The sequence below is a fragment of the Pterocles gutturalis genome, unplaced genomic scaffold, assembly GCF_000699245.1.
Source record: "Pterocles gutturalis isolate BGI_N339 unplaced genomic scaffold, ASM69924v1 scaffold39544, whole genome shotgun sequence".
In the NCBI taxonomy this organism is placed as follows: Eukaryota; Metazoa; Chordata; class Aves; order Pterocliformes; family Pteroclidae; genus Pterocles; species Pterocles gutturalis.
The window spans coordinates 1,122-18,357 of NW_010132261.1; the positions used below are offsets into that span (position 1 = coordinate 1,122).

Consider the following 17,236-nt stretch of genomic DNA (forward strand, 5'->3'; position numbering starts at 1 on the left):
CAGGAAGTAAAAAAACTAAATCGTCATGAAAACTGATAGTGTTTTCACAGTAGGAAACACAAAGAACTAATGAGAAGTTTTGGAATCTCATTACTAATATTGCCTATTTCTTACCTGTTTTGTAGCTAAAATACTGAGATTCAAACTTGCCATTTTCAGGCTTCTGTTGTTATCTTACCTTGAATTAATTCATAAAATCTGCAAATGTCAGTCTACTTAAGTGGCCAAAATACTTATGTTAACATTAAAAAGTTGACACAACAACAAATTACTAGTTCTTGCACTATTGTTATAACATGACTAATTTCTATACAGCTCATCTTAGAGCATCTTTATTGCTGTTATTGACAGGCAACAATTCTAGGAAAGAAAGACATAAAGATAACAAAGGTTGGCATTTTTCTGTCTTTTGTAGGCTCAGCATGATTTCTGCATAAAGTATGGATAAGTTATGAAAATTCTGCACTATGAAAAAATGCTAATAGTCTACATGTCAATAGTTGCCAGAAACTGCCAAACAGTAATCAGGAGCAGAGTAAGAGATAGTGAAAAGGAGGGTTAAAGGAGGGTTTCTCTTATACCTGGTAATTTTTGAGAAATGAAAGTTCAGTATGGCCAGAATAGACAGTATCTAGCTCTCCTAAGTGGAAGAAAGCTCAGGGTATAAATGGTTCACACGTTTACCAATTAAGAAAAAGGAACTCTGTTTCTCTGAGGTGAAGCAAATCCGGTAACTAGTTCTCTGGGGGCTCTTCCTTCTGTGAACAATAAATAAATACTTTGCAGTTCTCATTCTTAAAGAAAACCTCCCAGTTGAGAATACTAACAGAGACCAAACAGAGTAAAGGAGGCCTGGAAGGGCTTAATGGATCAATTTTAATTTATACTCTGGGAGTGACCCTACTATGTAACTGCATTAGTACAAGAGCTTTTGAAAATGTTAATTACTTTTTTCTATAAGAAATCTGCCTAAACTGGTGTGATTATTTTTCTTTATTCTTATTTGATGTTGTTTGTGTATTTTGTGAGTATTTTCCCTTGTAGTTAATAGCAGCTGATGGCAGTAGCAGGTTATATGTCATCTTCTGTGTCTGTTAATATCAGAGAAATATTATTACATGGGAATCCTGAGTTCGTGAGTGGCGGAAAGTGTTCTGCACTGGGCACAAAGGCTTATATTTCCACTTCTGTTGTGGCTTATCTGCATTTCCTCTGCTTTCTGTGACTTGCTTAGTCTCTGATTCTGGGTCTGCTTTATCACTCCATCATCAGTTTTTCCTCTCTAAAGCCTTGTCAGCACCTGCTGACCTGCACTGTCTCTTATTGTGTTTTTTACTGTAGGCATTTTCTCCCTATTTATCAATTTTTTTCCACCTTCTACCAATGGTGCTATGGGCTCTGCTTCTGGTACTACAATATGGCTATTCAAATAATCAAGGAATTTAAACAGCAACTCTGTATGGAGAACTGATTTTCTTCTATTTTTCTTTTCTTCTATTCAGGTTTATTTAACCTCTTCTTAAAACATGTAAATGCAGAGATAAATAAATGAAATATGAGATTAACTTTAAATGATCCAACCAGCATGTTTTTAGGGAAGTTAGGGGTCTGGATGTGTTGACATGAAATATCAATATCCTAAAAATAAATGCCTGTATTTTTTGGTAATTAAGCATGAGGCACATTAAATACTGTTATCATGGACTCTCGTCTTTCACAGATAGCCTTTGCAGTAAGCAAAAGTGTATTTAGAATAGTTTTGTCATTCAGGCTACAAAACGTAAGTATAGTTGCTAGCAAACTGCTTGAATGGTAGGTGCAGTTGTTGAAATGACGCAAAAGGAGCAGTAATTAACATAAATCAACCTGTTTAACTATTTCTGTCTGTCTTGTGGGAGTTATATTGATTTATATTTGATTTTCAGATGGGTTCTATCTAAGGTTAAGGTCAGGCAAATTAAAACAAGATTTTCAAATCGAAAGATGTGAAGCTTTCTTTTGAAGTGAGACCAAAAGCTACAGCTTCATGGAGTGTTCAGGTTTTTAAAAGAGAGTGTGCAGCATTAGGAATATATAGCTTTTGTGGAGGTTTAGATACTGCAGTGAAGAGCAGGTTGAAAACAGGCCTAGGAAGGAATGAGAACATCATAAGGATCAGGTGAGATTGAGTGGTTTGCTACAAGTCAGAAAAACTGACCAAGTTGGCAGGAAGCAAGGAGCTATGTACGGGGGTGTGGTGAGCAAGGGAAGATTTGCATGAGATTTTTAAACTTCGATTCTTTCTTTGACTTTTGTCTATTTAGGAAGTTAGACTTCTAGGTCTTAAAATAAGATTGACCGCCTTTTTATTTTTAAAGTCCTTTGATCTGTATAGAGGCTTGCCATAAAGAGAGGTCCAAACTCAAAGTTGTAATCTCTGCCTTGGAATCATTCAGATAATTTAAACAATTAATTTTTAAAATGAAATTAGAAAGTTCAAGCCTAATAGAAGTAATCAATAATAATGTATTTCTTGTGGACATTGAACCATTTCAGATACTTGTGACCTTGTGCTTTTGTACATCGTGTTTGAGAAAACTTGTGTGTCTTAATTTTTCTTCTTTTTTCATTAATGTCTTTTACTGTCAATGAAATACATTGATCTGATAGTTCTAATATTTCTAGAATTGTAAGTAAAAAGCGGTATAGGCTTCCCCTGGTCAGCCCATCACGTCTGGGCTATTTCCTACAGATAACAGTTGTTACTGTTGTTTTTAGTTTTCTGTGGTTATTTACCTTTAGAGTTTGCTTATGTGAGGACCAAAGCATGAAGTTGGATAGTTTTCGTCTTTATTGTTTTTCCTGGTATACTCATATATTAAAAATATGTATCTGAGGAGAAACAGAAAACTTTAGGGGTTTAATAGGAATCTTGGTTACATTTCTGAAACTCATTCTCAGTTACAGTATGTGGTGTAATTTTGTTTGCTTGATGTATCTATTCTGATTATAGTGGGGTTTTTTCACCATATCCGCTGTTTTTTTTCTCATGTGCCAACTGCCTGCATGAGTGCACCAAGAAGTTAGTTTAAAACTTTTAAGTGGCATATAAGTAGTCCCTATGGGATTTTTTAGAGTTACAGTCCAATTTAAATTAGATTTGTGCTTTCAAATAATTTTAATGCATCAAAAATTTCACAATTTACAACCATTTGATTTTTAAGTAAGAAATTTTTTCTTTTAAATACACTACCATATTGAATAGTTAATTTTGCTTTGGCCAAAACAGATTTTCAAAAAATAGAGGGTAGGTGATGGGTGTTATTGATTGTATCTGCTAGTATGAACGTTTGGTAAATCTTTGGTGTTTATCAAAGCATGAAATACACCTGCATTTTTATAAATGCTATTCAAATAGCTGTTTAAGTTTCTAAATAATTTATTTATAATATTACTATACGCTGACTACTTAAAAATATAATTTATTCTCTGAAAATTGCAGAGTTCGTTTCTTATTGGGTGGACGTCACGGAGAGTTTAAATTTCTGCCTCCTGCTGGCTATGCTCCCTGTTATGAAGCATTGCTGCCAAAAGAGAAGATGAAACTGGAACCAGTGAAAGAATATAAGAGAGATTCTGAGGGAGTGAGGGATTTGCTGGGTACAACACAATTTCTCTCCCAAGCTTCCTTTATCCCTTGTCCAATAGATACCAGTCAGGTATGTTAAATATGCAGTAATTGGATTGTAAAATATGTCTTAACAAAATTTAAATTCACAATATAAAAACTAATTAGTCTTGCCCTCTTTCTTAGTAATTCATCATTTATGTGTTGTGATGTATTTAGCTGAACTAGATGATCTTGGATCTACAGGGTGTGGTAACTTAAACCTTTTCTTATTTGTGGAATTGTTATGCTCTTTTCTTAGATTGCTCTTCCTTTTCATCTTGAAAAGATCAGGGACAAACTAGCTGAAAATATTCATGAACTGTGGGGAATGAATAAAATAGAACTGGGCTGGACGTATGGCAAGGTATGTTTTGAATGACCTGTCTAGGTAGAGTCACCTATATTAGGTTAAGTCTCCTACCAGAATAACCAGAAGTTGAGCAAAGGATTTGATGGTGGTCTATACATTACTAACAATAGATGAACATGTAAGGTGGCAGGAGACAGTCATTTTAACTAGTGATTAGAAGGCAATTTTTGAAAATAAATAAGGTACGTATTTTAGCGCTATAAGTAATTAACTTTTTGAAAAAATATCTTAATTGGGAAACACACTAGCTATATCAAGATGGAATTCTACTGAAAATCATACCAATAGTGAGTAACCCCTCAACAAACTCTTTGGTTCCTCTAGTGTCAGGGATCAAATTGATAACAAGCAAAATTCTGTTGTGGAAATTTCCTTCTGTTGATAATGGGGGCAGGGTTTTGGTGACTTTTGTAAGCATTCAAATTCCTCAAAGCTGAGTTTTTTTATTTAATTAGTTACAGTTAAAACTTATCATTATAATATTTTCTTATAATGTGTATAACTTAATACCTTGAAGAAAGTAAGGCCATCTGGTCAACATTATTTAAATGCATATGACAAGGAATTCCCTGTCCAATGGATGTCACCAAATTAAAAACAGTTAAAAGGGTAGGCCAAGAATATTATATTCCAAATATTATATGAAATTCAACAATTGTATTAAAATTAGTACCTTAAAAAAAAATTCTAAAGGCTGTATTCTGCCTTGAATTTAGATTATTTCATCTTGCTTCTTTTCAAAGTCAAATTTACTGGGGTAGTCCTCCATGTGGCCATCACAACTGTATCCTATCTCACAAGGTGTACTAACCTTTCTAATGTTTCTGAGCTTTGGCATTTGAAAAAATGTTTTTATATGTGAAATGTCATGACTTTTAGTAGCCATCAAGATAGAAGACTTATGTAATAACAATGCTCTGCTTTGTTATTACAATAGAATTTGGAAAATATTACTAAATGATTCTCTAAGGTTTTGAATCATAATGTGTACAATAGATCAGATTGTGCTCTATTGAGCATATATTGCTCAGGCATTCAACACAAACGTTAATTGAGTTTACAGGCTTGCTTTCTTGTGTTTTGTGTATTTACGCAGAACACATGAAATAGCTGTATTATGAGTAACTATTAATGAGCAAAGATAAATGGTATTGCTTACAATGTCTTCAGTATTGCAAAAAATTAACTGATATTTTTACTCTGATTCTGGCTTGAATCTGGTACCAGGAAAGTACTCTTTTCTGTTGCTTTGTTACAGATACGGGATGATAATAAAAGGCATCATCCTTGTCTTGTGGAATTCTCAAAATTACCTGAGACTGAGAAGAATTATAATCTACAAATGTCAACTGAAACCCTCAAGTGAGCTTTAAATTTAAAAGAAAATAAAGGGGCTTTTTTAAAAAAATAATTTTATTCAAGCACTTCATACTATTGTAAGATATAAAAATATTAGAACATCTCATTCAAAGCGTGTTCTGCTAACTTTGCTAGAAGTTCCAGGAACACATTCAGAGCGATTTAGAAAAATCTTGTCTCTGCAGAGATACAAAGAACACAACACCAAATCTTCTTGAGTGTAATTATGTGGCATAACGTTCAAGCCACAGATTTGTACCTTTTTAGACTTTGAATGTTTTATTTATTATATTTTATAAGATAAATTTATAAAATGGGTGAGCGCTATAATGTTGTGTTTCACTACTGATGTTTTTTTATGTTTTTAGAACCCTTTTAGCCCTTGGATGTCACATTGTTCACGCTCATCCAGCAGCTGAGGAAGATCTTAAAAAAGTCAAACTTCCTAAAAAGTATGTACCTTATGATAACTATTATATATTATTTGTAACTACAGGGTATTAATTAAACAAAAATCCTGTAAAGATAATTTTTAAAATACTTGATATGAACCCCATACTTGATATGGACTTACAGAGCACATGGTTGGCCCATAACCTTGCCTGTGATGATGGTTGACTCTGAATACTGATGCATTGCATCACCTTGTGGAGTGATTCAGAGACACAAGTAGTCACACACTTAAACCATGTGCAATTATATCTGTGTTACATGATCTTAGAATAGATTCTCCAGAGTTAAAAGCAACATTTAAATGCTTTTCTATCGCATAGCAGAGAACAGTATAGGTATATGATGGTAAATCGATCTACTTGAAAGAGGGTATACTCTTTTCCCGTAACTCCTGTTTCAATTTGCACCTCTTCTTCCCTCCTCTCTAAGAAAAGGTTTATTCAACATACACATATTTCCAGAGATATTATTAATGCATTTCTTTAAAGAACAGGAAAAAACCAGGAAATTACTGTTCTTATAATGTTGCATGTTTTTAGGAAATGTGAATATGTAGATTATTGCATAAATTACAATTGGGTTTTTGCTTTAATTTTTATTTGCTAGCTACACTATGGCAGTCAGAACTAAAATAGTTGAATGATCTTTTTTATTTAGACATCTTTAAGTCATCAGTAGCAATCACACCAAAGGTGGCGAAGATTAATCAGGATTACATCTGTGTTTCAGGGTTGTCTCTGGAGATTCTGTTGTCCTCCTGGGCAGATTAAAGCCTTGTTCTGCAACAAAACTGTCCAAAACTATGTTTTGGCAACAGTGATTTGGATACTTGCTATTTCACATCAGTTTATCAGCCCACAAGATTTCTTTTTTCCTGAAACAGCTTTAACCATGAGAACGAAGTTAAGTTTTTAAAGAGAGCAGTAAAATAAATAGTTTTATGATACGGGAAATAGTAATCTTGATCCAGTTGAAAATGTTAATTAAAAAAGGAAAAAAGAACCCTTCCCAAGGTTTATACTGCAGGCAGTCTATCATAATACAGTTTTGATAGTATTGTCTTCAATAACAGAACGAATAAACCTTAGTTTCTGACTCTTTTTAAAATATCTCCTGCCTACACGAATCGTGCTAACAGATGGAAATGATCTGATTTGAGTAAGAGAGTCTGCATGTGTCTAAAAAAGCAGAGTAGTCTTTATACTATGTGGAAGCGTTGAAGAGGGTAATACCTACTACTAAAAGAAGCAACTAAACTTATTACTCAATTAAAAAGAGGGAAGAACAACAGTTAAAATATGTTTTCTTCCGTTGGAAAAATGGTAATGCAATCTTTACAGACTAATATATAAAAAATACCATACTTAATGCATAAAAAATAATTCCATAAGAAGTCATCATGCAGATCTTTAAACCAGAAATTACTTGGAAGGTTTAAATGACAAATGTGAAAAAATAGAGAGTACTCATAACAATTTGGTTTTTTTTGTAGTGACTAGGGACACACATGCACCTGGGTCACATTTAATTAGATAAGGTGCAAGTAGATGGAAAATTAAATTCTCTGCTAGAATGCAATTTATATCCTAGTCAATGACCAAATGCATTGCAGTATTTTTGTAAAGAAATGGGAGAGTAGGAGATTGAGAAGTGGAGTGAGAAAGTGAACCCCACCCTGTGAATGCCACATAGAAAACTATAAATACCGTCAAGGGGGTATCTTGACGCTTTGCTTTCCTTTGTTGATTTACAGTTACATGATGTCAAATGGATATAAACCCGCCCCTCTTGATCTTTCTGAAGTGAAATTGTTACCTTCTCAAGAACTTCTAGTTGACAAACTAGCAGAAAACGCACATAATGTCTGGGCAAAAGACAGAATAAAACAAGGATGGACCTATGGCATTCAGCAGGTAAGGATTTATTTAGATGCGTTTGGAATAAGTAAAGAACGTGAGATTTTTGTTTTCTAGAACATCATTTGGGAGTGCTAAATAAGAGGATAAATATTGAGTGTCATTGGATGTCTGGAAAAGTTAGAGGAAGTGGGGAACAGGGAAAGAAGTTTGCCCATGCAAGTCTGAGTAGACTGTCAGACCTGCATGGCTGCAGCTGCAGGATGTATGAGAATATATTTCCATACTTCTCTTTAATTCTTGTATTTAGGTTTTTAATATTATTAACAATTGGGCTTATATTCATAGAACTGTTCTTCATCAGTATTGTCTCCCATCTGTAATCTTAACATTGTTTCAGAATACACTCTGTTTCATTATATAATATCTTTGTGATGTTTAAACACAGTTTTCTTATTCTTTTTTATAACCCCTTTTAGGATCTTAAGAACAAACGTAATCCTCGGCTAGTGCCATATGTGTTATTAGATGAACGTACTAAAAAATCAAACAGAGATAGTCTCCGTGAAGCTGTTAGAACATTTGCAGGCTATGGTTATAGTATTGAGCCACCTGACCAAGAGATAGGTATGTACTTTCAATAAGAATCATGGCCTTTTTTTCCCTCAGTGCTGGGGAAAAAACATAAAACTGAAATAGGAAAGGAAAACATAAGATATTACTTAATACTAGTGTATTTTTGCAGTGGACTTTAATGAAAGGTGCAAATATACTTTGTAAATGACTTGTATATTACTTACATATATATTTTTTAAAAGATTGGTTGTAGTTAATAATATGATAATTCTGATTTCCATGATTTTTAGATTGGAGAAAATCTGGAGTATGAGTAGACATACTGGCTTTCATCTGGAAATAATGAAAGAAATAAAATAATATGGGATTAATTTAAGGAATTTTTTTACATTGTATGCAGATTAAGTTTGACCAACTCACTTCTTAAGGAGTAGTCAAAGAAGAGCACCAACTTCAATAATTTTTTTTATTGCAAACAGGAGCAGAAATTTGTCTGGAAGTTTTTCTTCTTATTTGCTGTAGTTGTTTTGACAGAAATCCAAACCGAAGCAAAACTTGATAGGTTTTTTTGAAATGTTCTAAATGCATTGACTTACGTAAGAAAGTATTTTGTTGCATTGTGATACTGAATTATTGCATTGGATTGTATTGCATGTAGTAATCTTACACTTCTGAGGTGTCCTCTAGTCAGTTTTGTGTTTTGGGCTCTGCATGGAGTGATACTTTGAAATATTCAAATTCTAAATAGCAGATAATCACTCATCCTGTACAGAATTAGAATGTGCTAGCCTCTGTATGCTCGTTACTCTTTCTCCTCTTTTAAAATTTACTGTGAAGATTCTTAAGCATGTAATGGTAGATAGTGGCTGCTTTCAGAGATAGAAAATACTGGGACAGATGAAAAGCTGAACAGTGGCATGTATCGTTTCATCTAATTGTAAAAGGTGGGGTTTTTTTCTCTGTTTATTTTTACAGCTGACCAAACAGTGGAAAAAGTCAGCATCGACAAGATACGATTTTTCAGAGTAGAACAGTCTTATGCAGTGAAGTCTGGAAAGTGGTACTTTGAATTTGAAGCTGTGACAGGTGGAGATATGCGTGTTGGCTGGGCCAGGCCAGGCTGTCGACCTGACGTAGAGTTGGGAGCTGATGACCAAGCATTTGTATTTGAAGGAAGCAAAGTCAGTACACTTTTATCTTTTCTCATCTATGAACAGGATAGGCAGAGAGATACAGTATAGGTTTTCTCTGTATACTTGTGGTGGGTTAACCTTGGCTAGATGCCAGGTGCCCACCAAGCCCCTCTATCACTCCCCCATCAGCAAAATAAACGGGGAGAATAAGATGAAAAACTCATGGGTCAAGATAAAACCAGTTTAATTAAAGCAAAGGCCAAGGCCATGCACAGAAACAAAAGGCAAACAAAGATGTTATTCTCTACGTCCCCTCAGTAAGCAATGTCCAGCCACTTCCCAGGAAAGCAGAGCTTCAGTGTGTGCAGCAGCTGCTCCTGGAGACAAACACAGGAACCAATGCCCCCCTCCTCCTCCCTGCCCTTGGCTTTCATGGCTGAGCTGAGGTCACATGGTATGGAACAGCCAATCCGGGGCAACTCAGCTCCGCCCCCTCCCAAGCTGTGTGACACACACCCTGCTGGCTGCCAGGGTGACACTCAGCACTGGGAGGGTGCTGTGGGGATACTGACTCCATCTCAGCCAGGCCCAATACAATACTTCAGATCAGCTGCTGGAAAAATTTTGGTTCATATAAAGATATCTCTGAGCTCTGTTTCATTCTGGATAGTATCTGCATTTTATTTATGGTCATTGTAATTATGCTAACAAGGGTGTGTTGGTTTATATCTGTCCTCCTAGGTTATACCCAACAGAGTAAGGAAGTCTGTCATAAGCATAAACAAAATACAGCATTCACTTCCTTTTTTTTTTTTTTTTTTTTTTTTTTTTATATAAGGGCTGTTTTACAAAAACAAAACAAAGTTTCTTCGGTGACTGGAAGAGAGAACCATAGTTCTGTTTTCCTTTTTTGTCTTTTCTGCTTTCTTGCTTTCTTCACATTCTTTCTTCTTAAACTTGTCTCCTGAAGGACACAAGGATAATAATGACCCTGCATGTGAGAATGTGAGAAGTGGAATCCAGTAAACACTGATTAACATGCAGGTTCTAAATTGCTGTTTGTATATTCCTGAAGTTAAGGTGCTTTAGTTTCTCTATGTGAAATAACTAAGATAGTAATTAAATTAATTGCCTGAAAGCCATGATCAGTACTGTTTGCAAATCACTTTGAGATCCTGGAAGGTGAAATTTTTGTTTGTTTTACTTTATTTATTTTGTGTTTTATTTTTTAATTTTAGCACAATGTTTATTTACTTGTTCGTTTGTTTAGGGCCAGCGTTGGCATCAGGGCAGTGGATTCTTTGGACGAAGCTGGCAACCAGGAGATGTGGTTGGTTGTATGATAAACTTGGATGACAAATCAATTATCTTTACTCTGAACGGAGAGTTGCTTATAACCAGTAAAGGTTCAGAACTTGCGTTTGCTGACTTTGGAATAGAAAGTGGTAATTTTCTTTTTCTAGTTACATGGTTATAAGAAGACAAAGCAAAATGAAAACCAGAAAAACTAGCCTGTCATAATCGCTTAGTGAGCTGATAAATCGTATTTATCTGATATGGGCCTTCAGACTGTGCTACACATTAACATCATAAAAAATTGTTTTAAGAGTGCTTATATGGCGCAAATTGGTTTTCTTTTTTTCCTTTAACCATAAGTAGATATTAATGGAATTTCAGCAATGAGAATGGGTAAATTTTCTTCAAGCCTTGCTAGGTTTACTCACAGGACTGAACTTCAGTGTTAAAAAGTGGTAATAATAAGCACCTTGAAAAATTCCCAAAAGCTGAAAATGTAGACACTGATTATGTCACTGGAGCATACAATGTATTATGTTCTTGTCTATGAAGGATAAAATGAGTACTGTGTGGTGAGAGGCTGCACCAAAAGAACAAATCTTTGCAACAGAAATTGAGACTGATTTGTAATTTTTTTCTCTGTCCTGTTCATAGCTTATCTGCATTTCTCCTTTTCCTGGGCTATTTTTACTCTTCTGGTTTTGGCCCTTGCTTTTTTGAATAGTAGTATCTACATGACTGTCTTGAAGGAGGCAAGGAATATTTTCAAACTGTTTTGTTTTATTTTTTAGTTGACATTTGCTTTGGTAGCATATCTCCTCCAAACAGTAGTAGCTTCATGCCCATTAGTAATTGCCGGAAGACTTTGCGATTGCTCACTATGCCTCTGTGGTCTGACCATTGGTACAGTTTTTCTAATGGTAGGGAATGAGGGACTACCTTAAGAGAGCTTTCCTTAAGGCTTAAAGATGAAGTATAGGAGATAAAATTTGTGCTTTAGATGTTGAACTGTTGTCTTTAACCTGAAGTTGCTCCAAGTTCTGTTTCTTGAAGGATGGAGAAATAATTCAACAGCTTTTCATCCCCGTCTATTGGCTGCTACAGATATATGGAGACTAAAAAGGTTCAGTCATAAAAAATGCCAGAATTGAAGAAATGTTTATGGGTCCATCATGAATGATGGAGGGATGAAGGTTGGCAACAAATTTATAGCTACTGATGACAAACAAAATTTTAAACAGATGTACCGAGATACCTGAACCTCATCCCAAAGTCCTTTTGAAACTTCAGTGCCCTTAAAGAGCATACTTAACATTGATCTAGCCAAGGCTGTCTTCTAGTGTATAAAGGCATGTTTATTAGTCTAAAAATTATGAAGGTAACTGGTACTTGTAATAAATTAATAACTGACTTTTGCAAATCTTGGTTTTTCAAAACTGATTGTCCACAAAACTACCCCTTGAGGTGACTTTTTTTTTTGTTTTTTCACACAAATCTACTTACATGGACTTACTAATAACAATTGTTAAACTGGTTTGATGTTTAAGTAAATGGGATAGTGTATGTAATGTCCATTCATTGCCAAAGTCCTCAGGGTTTTTGGTAGCAATTATATTGGACTTAGACATTAGTACTTAAGGTGGCTTTAAATCCTTGCTACTGTCATCACTTCATGTGCATTACTTGTAGGAACTATCACTTCATGTGCATTACTTGTAGGAACTAAAGTTTAGTTCATGTTAGATGGATCCAAAATAAAATGCTTGTGTCCTCCAAATAAATGATGGTTGATTTTGTTGTTGTTGTATAATTTTCTTAGGTTTTGTTCCAATTTGTGCACTGGGTCTATCTCAGATTGGTCGTATGAACCTTGGAATGGATGCCAGTACATTCAAGTATTATACAATGTGCGGCCTTCAAGAAGGTTTTGAACCTTTTGCTGTCAACATGAACCGAGATGTTGCTATGTGGTTTAGCAAACGCTTACCAACATTTGTCAATGTGCCAAAAAGTCATCCTCACATTGAGGTAACATTACATGTTAAGGAGACACCTGTTTATCAACTGTTTGTTTAGCAAGCTGAGACATTAAACCCTTACTAATACGTACTGTCATCAGATAGTTTGTCTTCTAAATCTTAGATAATTCCAGATGATCTTGACTATCTCTAACTTCATTTATGGTAGTATTACTATTCATATGGATAAACTTCTCTCTTCTATTATATGTCTTGCTAATTTATGTTGTTGTGGTCAGATACAAGATATCAGTTGTGATTTCTTAGAATCATTTTTTTATATTCTGTCTTACATTTTCTTTCATTTTTTTAAACCTTCTCTACTATACGTTTTTCTTAAATATCTAAAAATTGTTCAGCTGAATTCAGTGTCACTTAAGGTAATGGAAGTGTGAGCTAAAGAGAGACTGATTTAGTCCACTTTGCAATTTTAAGGGATATTTAAGTATACCTATGGTGTTGCTCAGTGATAATTGTTTCATTCATTCTGATGATGCACCAGTGATAGGAATTCCACAACTCCCTAACTGATCTACTCTAGAGCAGAATAATAGATCCTGTGTTTTGTGGAATATATGAATATGGAATATTTTATACAATTGTATGTTTGAATTCCTGGTCACATTTTACTGTAATGCCTAGGCCATTTACTTTACTTTAGGTGTTTAGCCAATTATTCCTTCATACCTGTTTTTGAACATTTCATTCTTAAACAAAAAATGCTTCACTGCATTCCAACTAAATATTCTCAGCATTTTTTTTCAGTTTATCAGGATAATTTCAACTGTATTGATGTCTTTAAAAGTTTTTAAATGTTCCTATCACTGACTTTAAAAGCATGCTCACTTTTTCAGTGCAAGAGAAGATAATAATATCCCACTCAGACTTCATAATGATAATCTGAAGGATTCTAACTGATATTTCTTCTTGTTGTGGTAGAAAACTACTGATTCTTGTGAAGCAATTTTTCAATGACTTGTGTATTCAAAGTGAATTAATTTAATAAAATCTATACTTTTTTTTAAAAAAATCCATGGAACAACTTGAAAATATTTACTGTAGTCAGGATATACTGAATCTGTTGCTTGCCTCACTCTTCTGGCTAGATTCCTTCTTAAAGAAGAAAGTTACATCGTTTTGAAATTAATTCATTTTGAAAAATTAAAGTTGATTCAGTTATCCTCTAGTTGCTTAATGAAAGTTTTCAGCATTTTTCTTGCAGTAGTATTATTTTAAAATTATTTGTGTTATTTTTAGATATGGAGAATTGATGGAACCATTGAGAGTCCACCTCGGTTAAAAGTTACTCACAAAACATTTGGCACACAGAACAGCAATTCAGACATGATATACTGTCGTTTGAGTATGCCCATTGAGTTCCGCTCATCATTCAACTTGAGCATGGGTGTGGAAAATGCCTCATCTGATGTTTTCCAAAAACGGTTAGGCTTGGTTTTAGTTATCCTATTTCATGCTCTCAATGTAAATGTAATATGTTCTATTATTCTTCTTATTGTACACTCAAGATTCCATACTTGGTTTTGCACAAAGCACACCCTAGCATAGGATGCATATTAATGACTTTTTTTTGTTCTTGATGGTTTTAGTAAATTTATAACACAACTGTGCTGCAGAATACTATATCCAGACAAGAGAGAATCATTTCTGAAGGGGTGTATCACAAGGTTTATAGTTACTCATTGCTAAGCAGCTGTCATCCTTTCAAAATCATTGGGGTTTGCAAAGCTCTTCATCCAGGCTGGAAAGTCAGCTTAGAATCTTTTGCCCACTGGATTAATGCTCGTCTATATTATTGTTCAATAATTTATTGTTATTGGAAAAGTGACTAATCCATGCAAAGAAAAAAAGATTGTGGGACAGATTTTTAAAGATACCGGTACTACTAAGTTCAGCACCTTCCAGCATTGCCTTATTCTTTAATTAATTGCTGTAAATCTGTCTCTTCCCCTGCTGTCCACCTTATCTGCAATCAGCTATTTTGAGTGTATTTTTGTATCCTGTAGTCTTTGCGTACTTAATTTACTCATGCATACTCAGTACCCAGCAAACATGAGTTGGCTTGTAAGTACACTTAATTTAATGAGTACATTTTTATTACTTCTCTCTCTCTTAAAAAAAACCAAAACAAAACAACTAATTTACTGATGTTCCTTTATCTTTAGAAAGCACAGCCAAGAAATTGCCTCTGCTTCTACTACAGTAAGTAAATACGTTGCGATGCTTAGTTCTTCTTACTTTCAGAAGTAGCTTTAGTTGTGGCAGCATGTTCATTAGAAATTGATCTGTCGAAAGAAGCCTTTTTAATCATTTGCTATGATATAACGCTGCATCTAAATAATAATGCCCAGAGTTGGGTGACTTGCGGCATAAACCTCAGTATCGTAAACCACTAGTCAGGTTTTTTTAATTTATGAGCATGTTAAGTGGCTTATTAAGAGAATGTGAATGGCTGTTATTCAAGTTTGATGTATAGGGGATTTTTTAATCACAATTTGAGTATTCCATGATAAAATAATTCAGATTTCTATTACTAATATGTACTTTCCCTCTTTTCAGTGTTTTTATTCACTGCGGATATTTGCTGGTCAAGACCCATCCTCTGTCTGGGTTGGCTGGGTAACACCAGACTATCATTTTTACAGTGAGAATTTTGACCTAAATAAAAACTGTACAGTGACAGTTACTTTAGGTGACGAGAGAGGCAGGGTTCATGAAAGGTATGGATTTATTTATTGCTTATTAAAGATTGTATTTTAATACTGTTATTCAAAAGTGAATTATTCACAAGTTTGTTGATGTTTTAAATGTTAATTTAATAAGAAAACTTACGGAGTAGGAGTGTTGTGTGTTCATTTATGTATGTGTTTTACATGGACTTAAACTGAGTATATTTATCATTAATGTTCTGTATGAAAGAATGTTTTGTGATGCTTCTTTCTTTTAACATCCATATTTGGTCTCCATGGATTAACCTGTTGTTTGTTGTAATGAGTCTTATATAAGCACACAGAAGCATGTAAAATTGTTTAATAATTATAAAAAAGGAAAAAAAATAAAGGTGCGCTTAGTTTGATCCCTTATCCACAATGCTTACATTATTTTAAGAAAGGGAATTTGTTAATGAGAAAATAATACTAACAGCAGCACAAACACCTTTGAGGATCTCTAGCCATTACTCCTTTGAAAAGTACATCTTCACTGAATACTTGGTCAAGTTCAGCGTTACCTATGATTTGTTTTCTTTGTTCTTGCTGTTCTTTCAGTGTGAAGCGCAGCAATTGCTATATGGTTTGGGGAGGAGATGTAATGGCTAATTCCCAGAGATCAGGTCGCGGTAACGTTGATTTAGAAATCGGATGCTTTGTTGACCTGGCTACTGGAATGTTGTCATTCACAGCCAATGGAAAAGAGCTTGGCACTTGTTATCAGGTAGTATCAGATTTTCATGAAGCTATCTAGTAAGCTGATCATTTTGATGTTGTTATAAAATTGTTTTTTCTGGTTCAGAAATCTAACTGAACACTATTCATGTGACACTAACATGTTTTCCTATATTATTCTGCTTCATTCCTCTCTTTTGCTTTTTCTCTCTTTTGTATGGTTACACTTTTCCAACTTTTTACAGTTGTTTTAAATGCTGAGGAAGATATTGTTAGATTTGTTCAGAAAAGTATTTGTTTACCTCTCAATTGCTGTAGCTCATAATCTTGAGTTATAGTGTTTATAACGTTGGTTATTCTTGAAAATATTTTTTGTCGACTAAATTTGTTACGCAAGATGGGGGAAATAATTATTTAAATAAGCAAAAGGTCAAAATTTGACTTTAGATATAGTGATTTTTGGTATGGATTGAAAAAATAAATTTGGTTTATTATTACCAGGGTTTGTGTCTTCTGCAGATAGCTATAATTTGGAAATCTTATGTTTCGAAACCCAAAATTCAAATATGCATTAATGTGCAAAGCCGAAATAAATGGGGTGGGCTCTAAATGCTATTAATGTTCTCAAAATGTGGAGTCATGATGTGAATGGATCAGTAGTTGACAAAAGTTTTCTGCAGCGGATTGATGAGATTTGCTCCTAGTATGATCAGTTTTCCATAGCAGAGCATCCGCTGTGGAAGAGAGGCAGTGTCGGGACCAATGCATCACTTTCTGCTATGTCAACAAAAACACCACAAATCTGTAATACAGATAAAACTTAAATGTTATTCAACTAAATTTAATTAAACATTTGATACTGACTCAATTGAAAATTAATGTGTCAGGGTTCCACACAGTCTGCAAATGGGGTTGGGAGATGATCTAGCAGCTTTGATTTTGGTATATTTTGTAAGGGTGGTCAGAGACTGCAGAGCCATGCTGGGAAAACAGGAGATGAAAGTGCTTAAACCCTATGCTTTCCTCCTTTTTTAGCTAGATATGAATCAATATGACAGCTTATGAAGAAAACCATGGAAGTTTGGTCTGGTTTGTTGTTTCTTTTTCACAGAACAACCTTTACCT

General features: G+C 34.4%; 1 protein-coding gene across 1 annotated transcript in view; it reads left to right on the plus strand.

Annotated features, from left to right (window-relative positions):
* Positions 1 to 17,236, plus strand: part of LOC104467172 (ryanodine receptor 3-like) — a gene marked incomplete at both ends in the record, with an annotated part of 114,588 nt that overhangs the window by 550 nt on the left and 96,802 nt on the right. Inside the window, 13 exon segments of the mRNA XM_010080842.1 lie at positions 3,482 to 3,698; positions 3,909 to 4,013; positions 5,278 to 5,381; positions 5,747 to 5,830; positions 7,585 to 7,744; positions 8,167 to 8,314; positions 9,239 to 9,444; positions 10,667 to 10,841; positions 12,512 to 12,720; positions 13,968 to 14,152; positions 14,894 to 14,930; positions 15,288 to 15,448; positions 15,995 to 16,160. Of these exon segments, the coding sequence (XP_010079144.1) occupies positions 3,482 to 3,698; positions 3,909 to 4,013; positions 5,278 to 5,381; positions 5,747 to 5,830; positions 7,585 to 7,744; positions 8,167 to 8,314; positions 9,239 to 9,444; positions 10,667 to 10,841; positions 12,512 to 12,720; positions 13,968 to 14,152; positions 14,894 to 14,930; positions 15,288 to 15,448; positions 15,995 to 16,160 (1,957 nt within the window).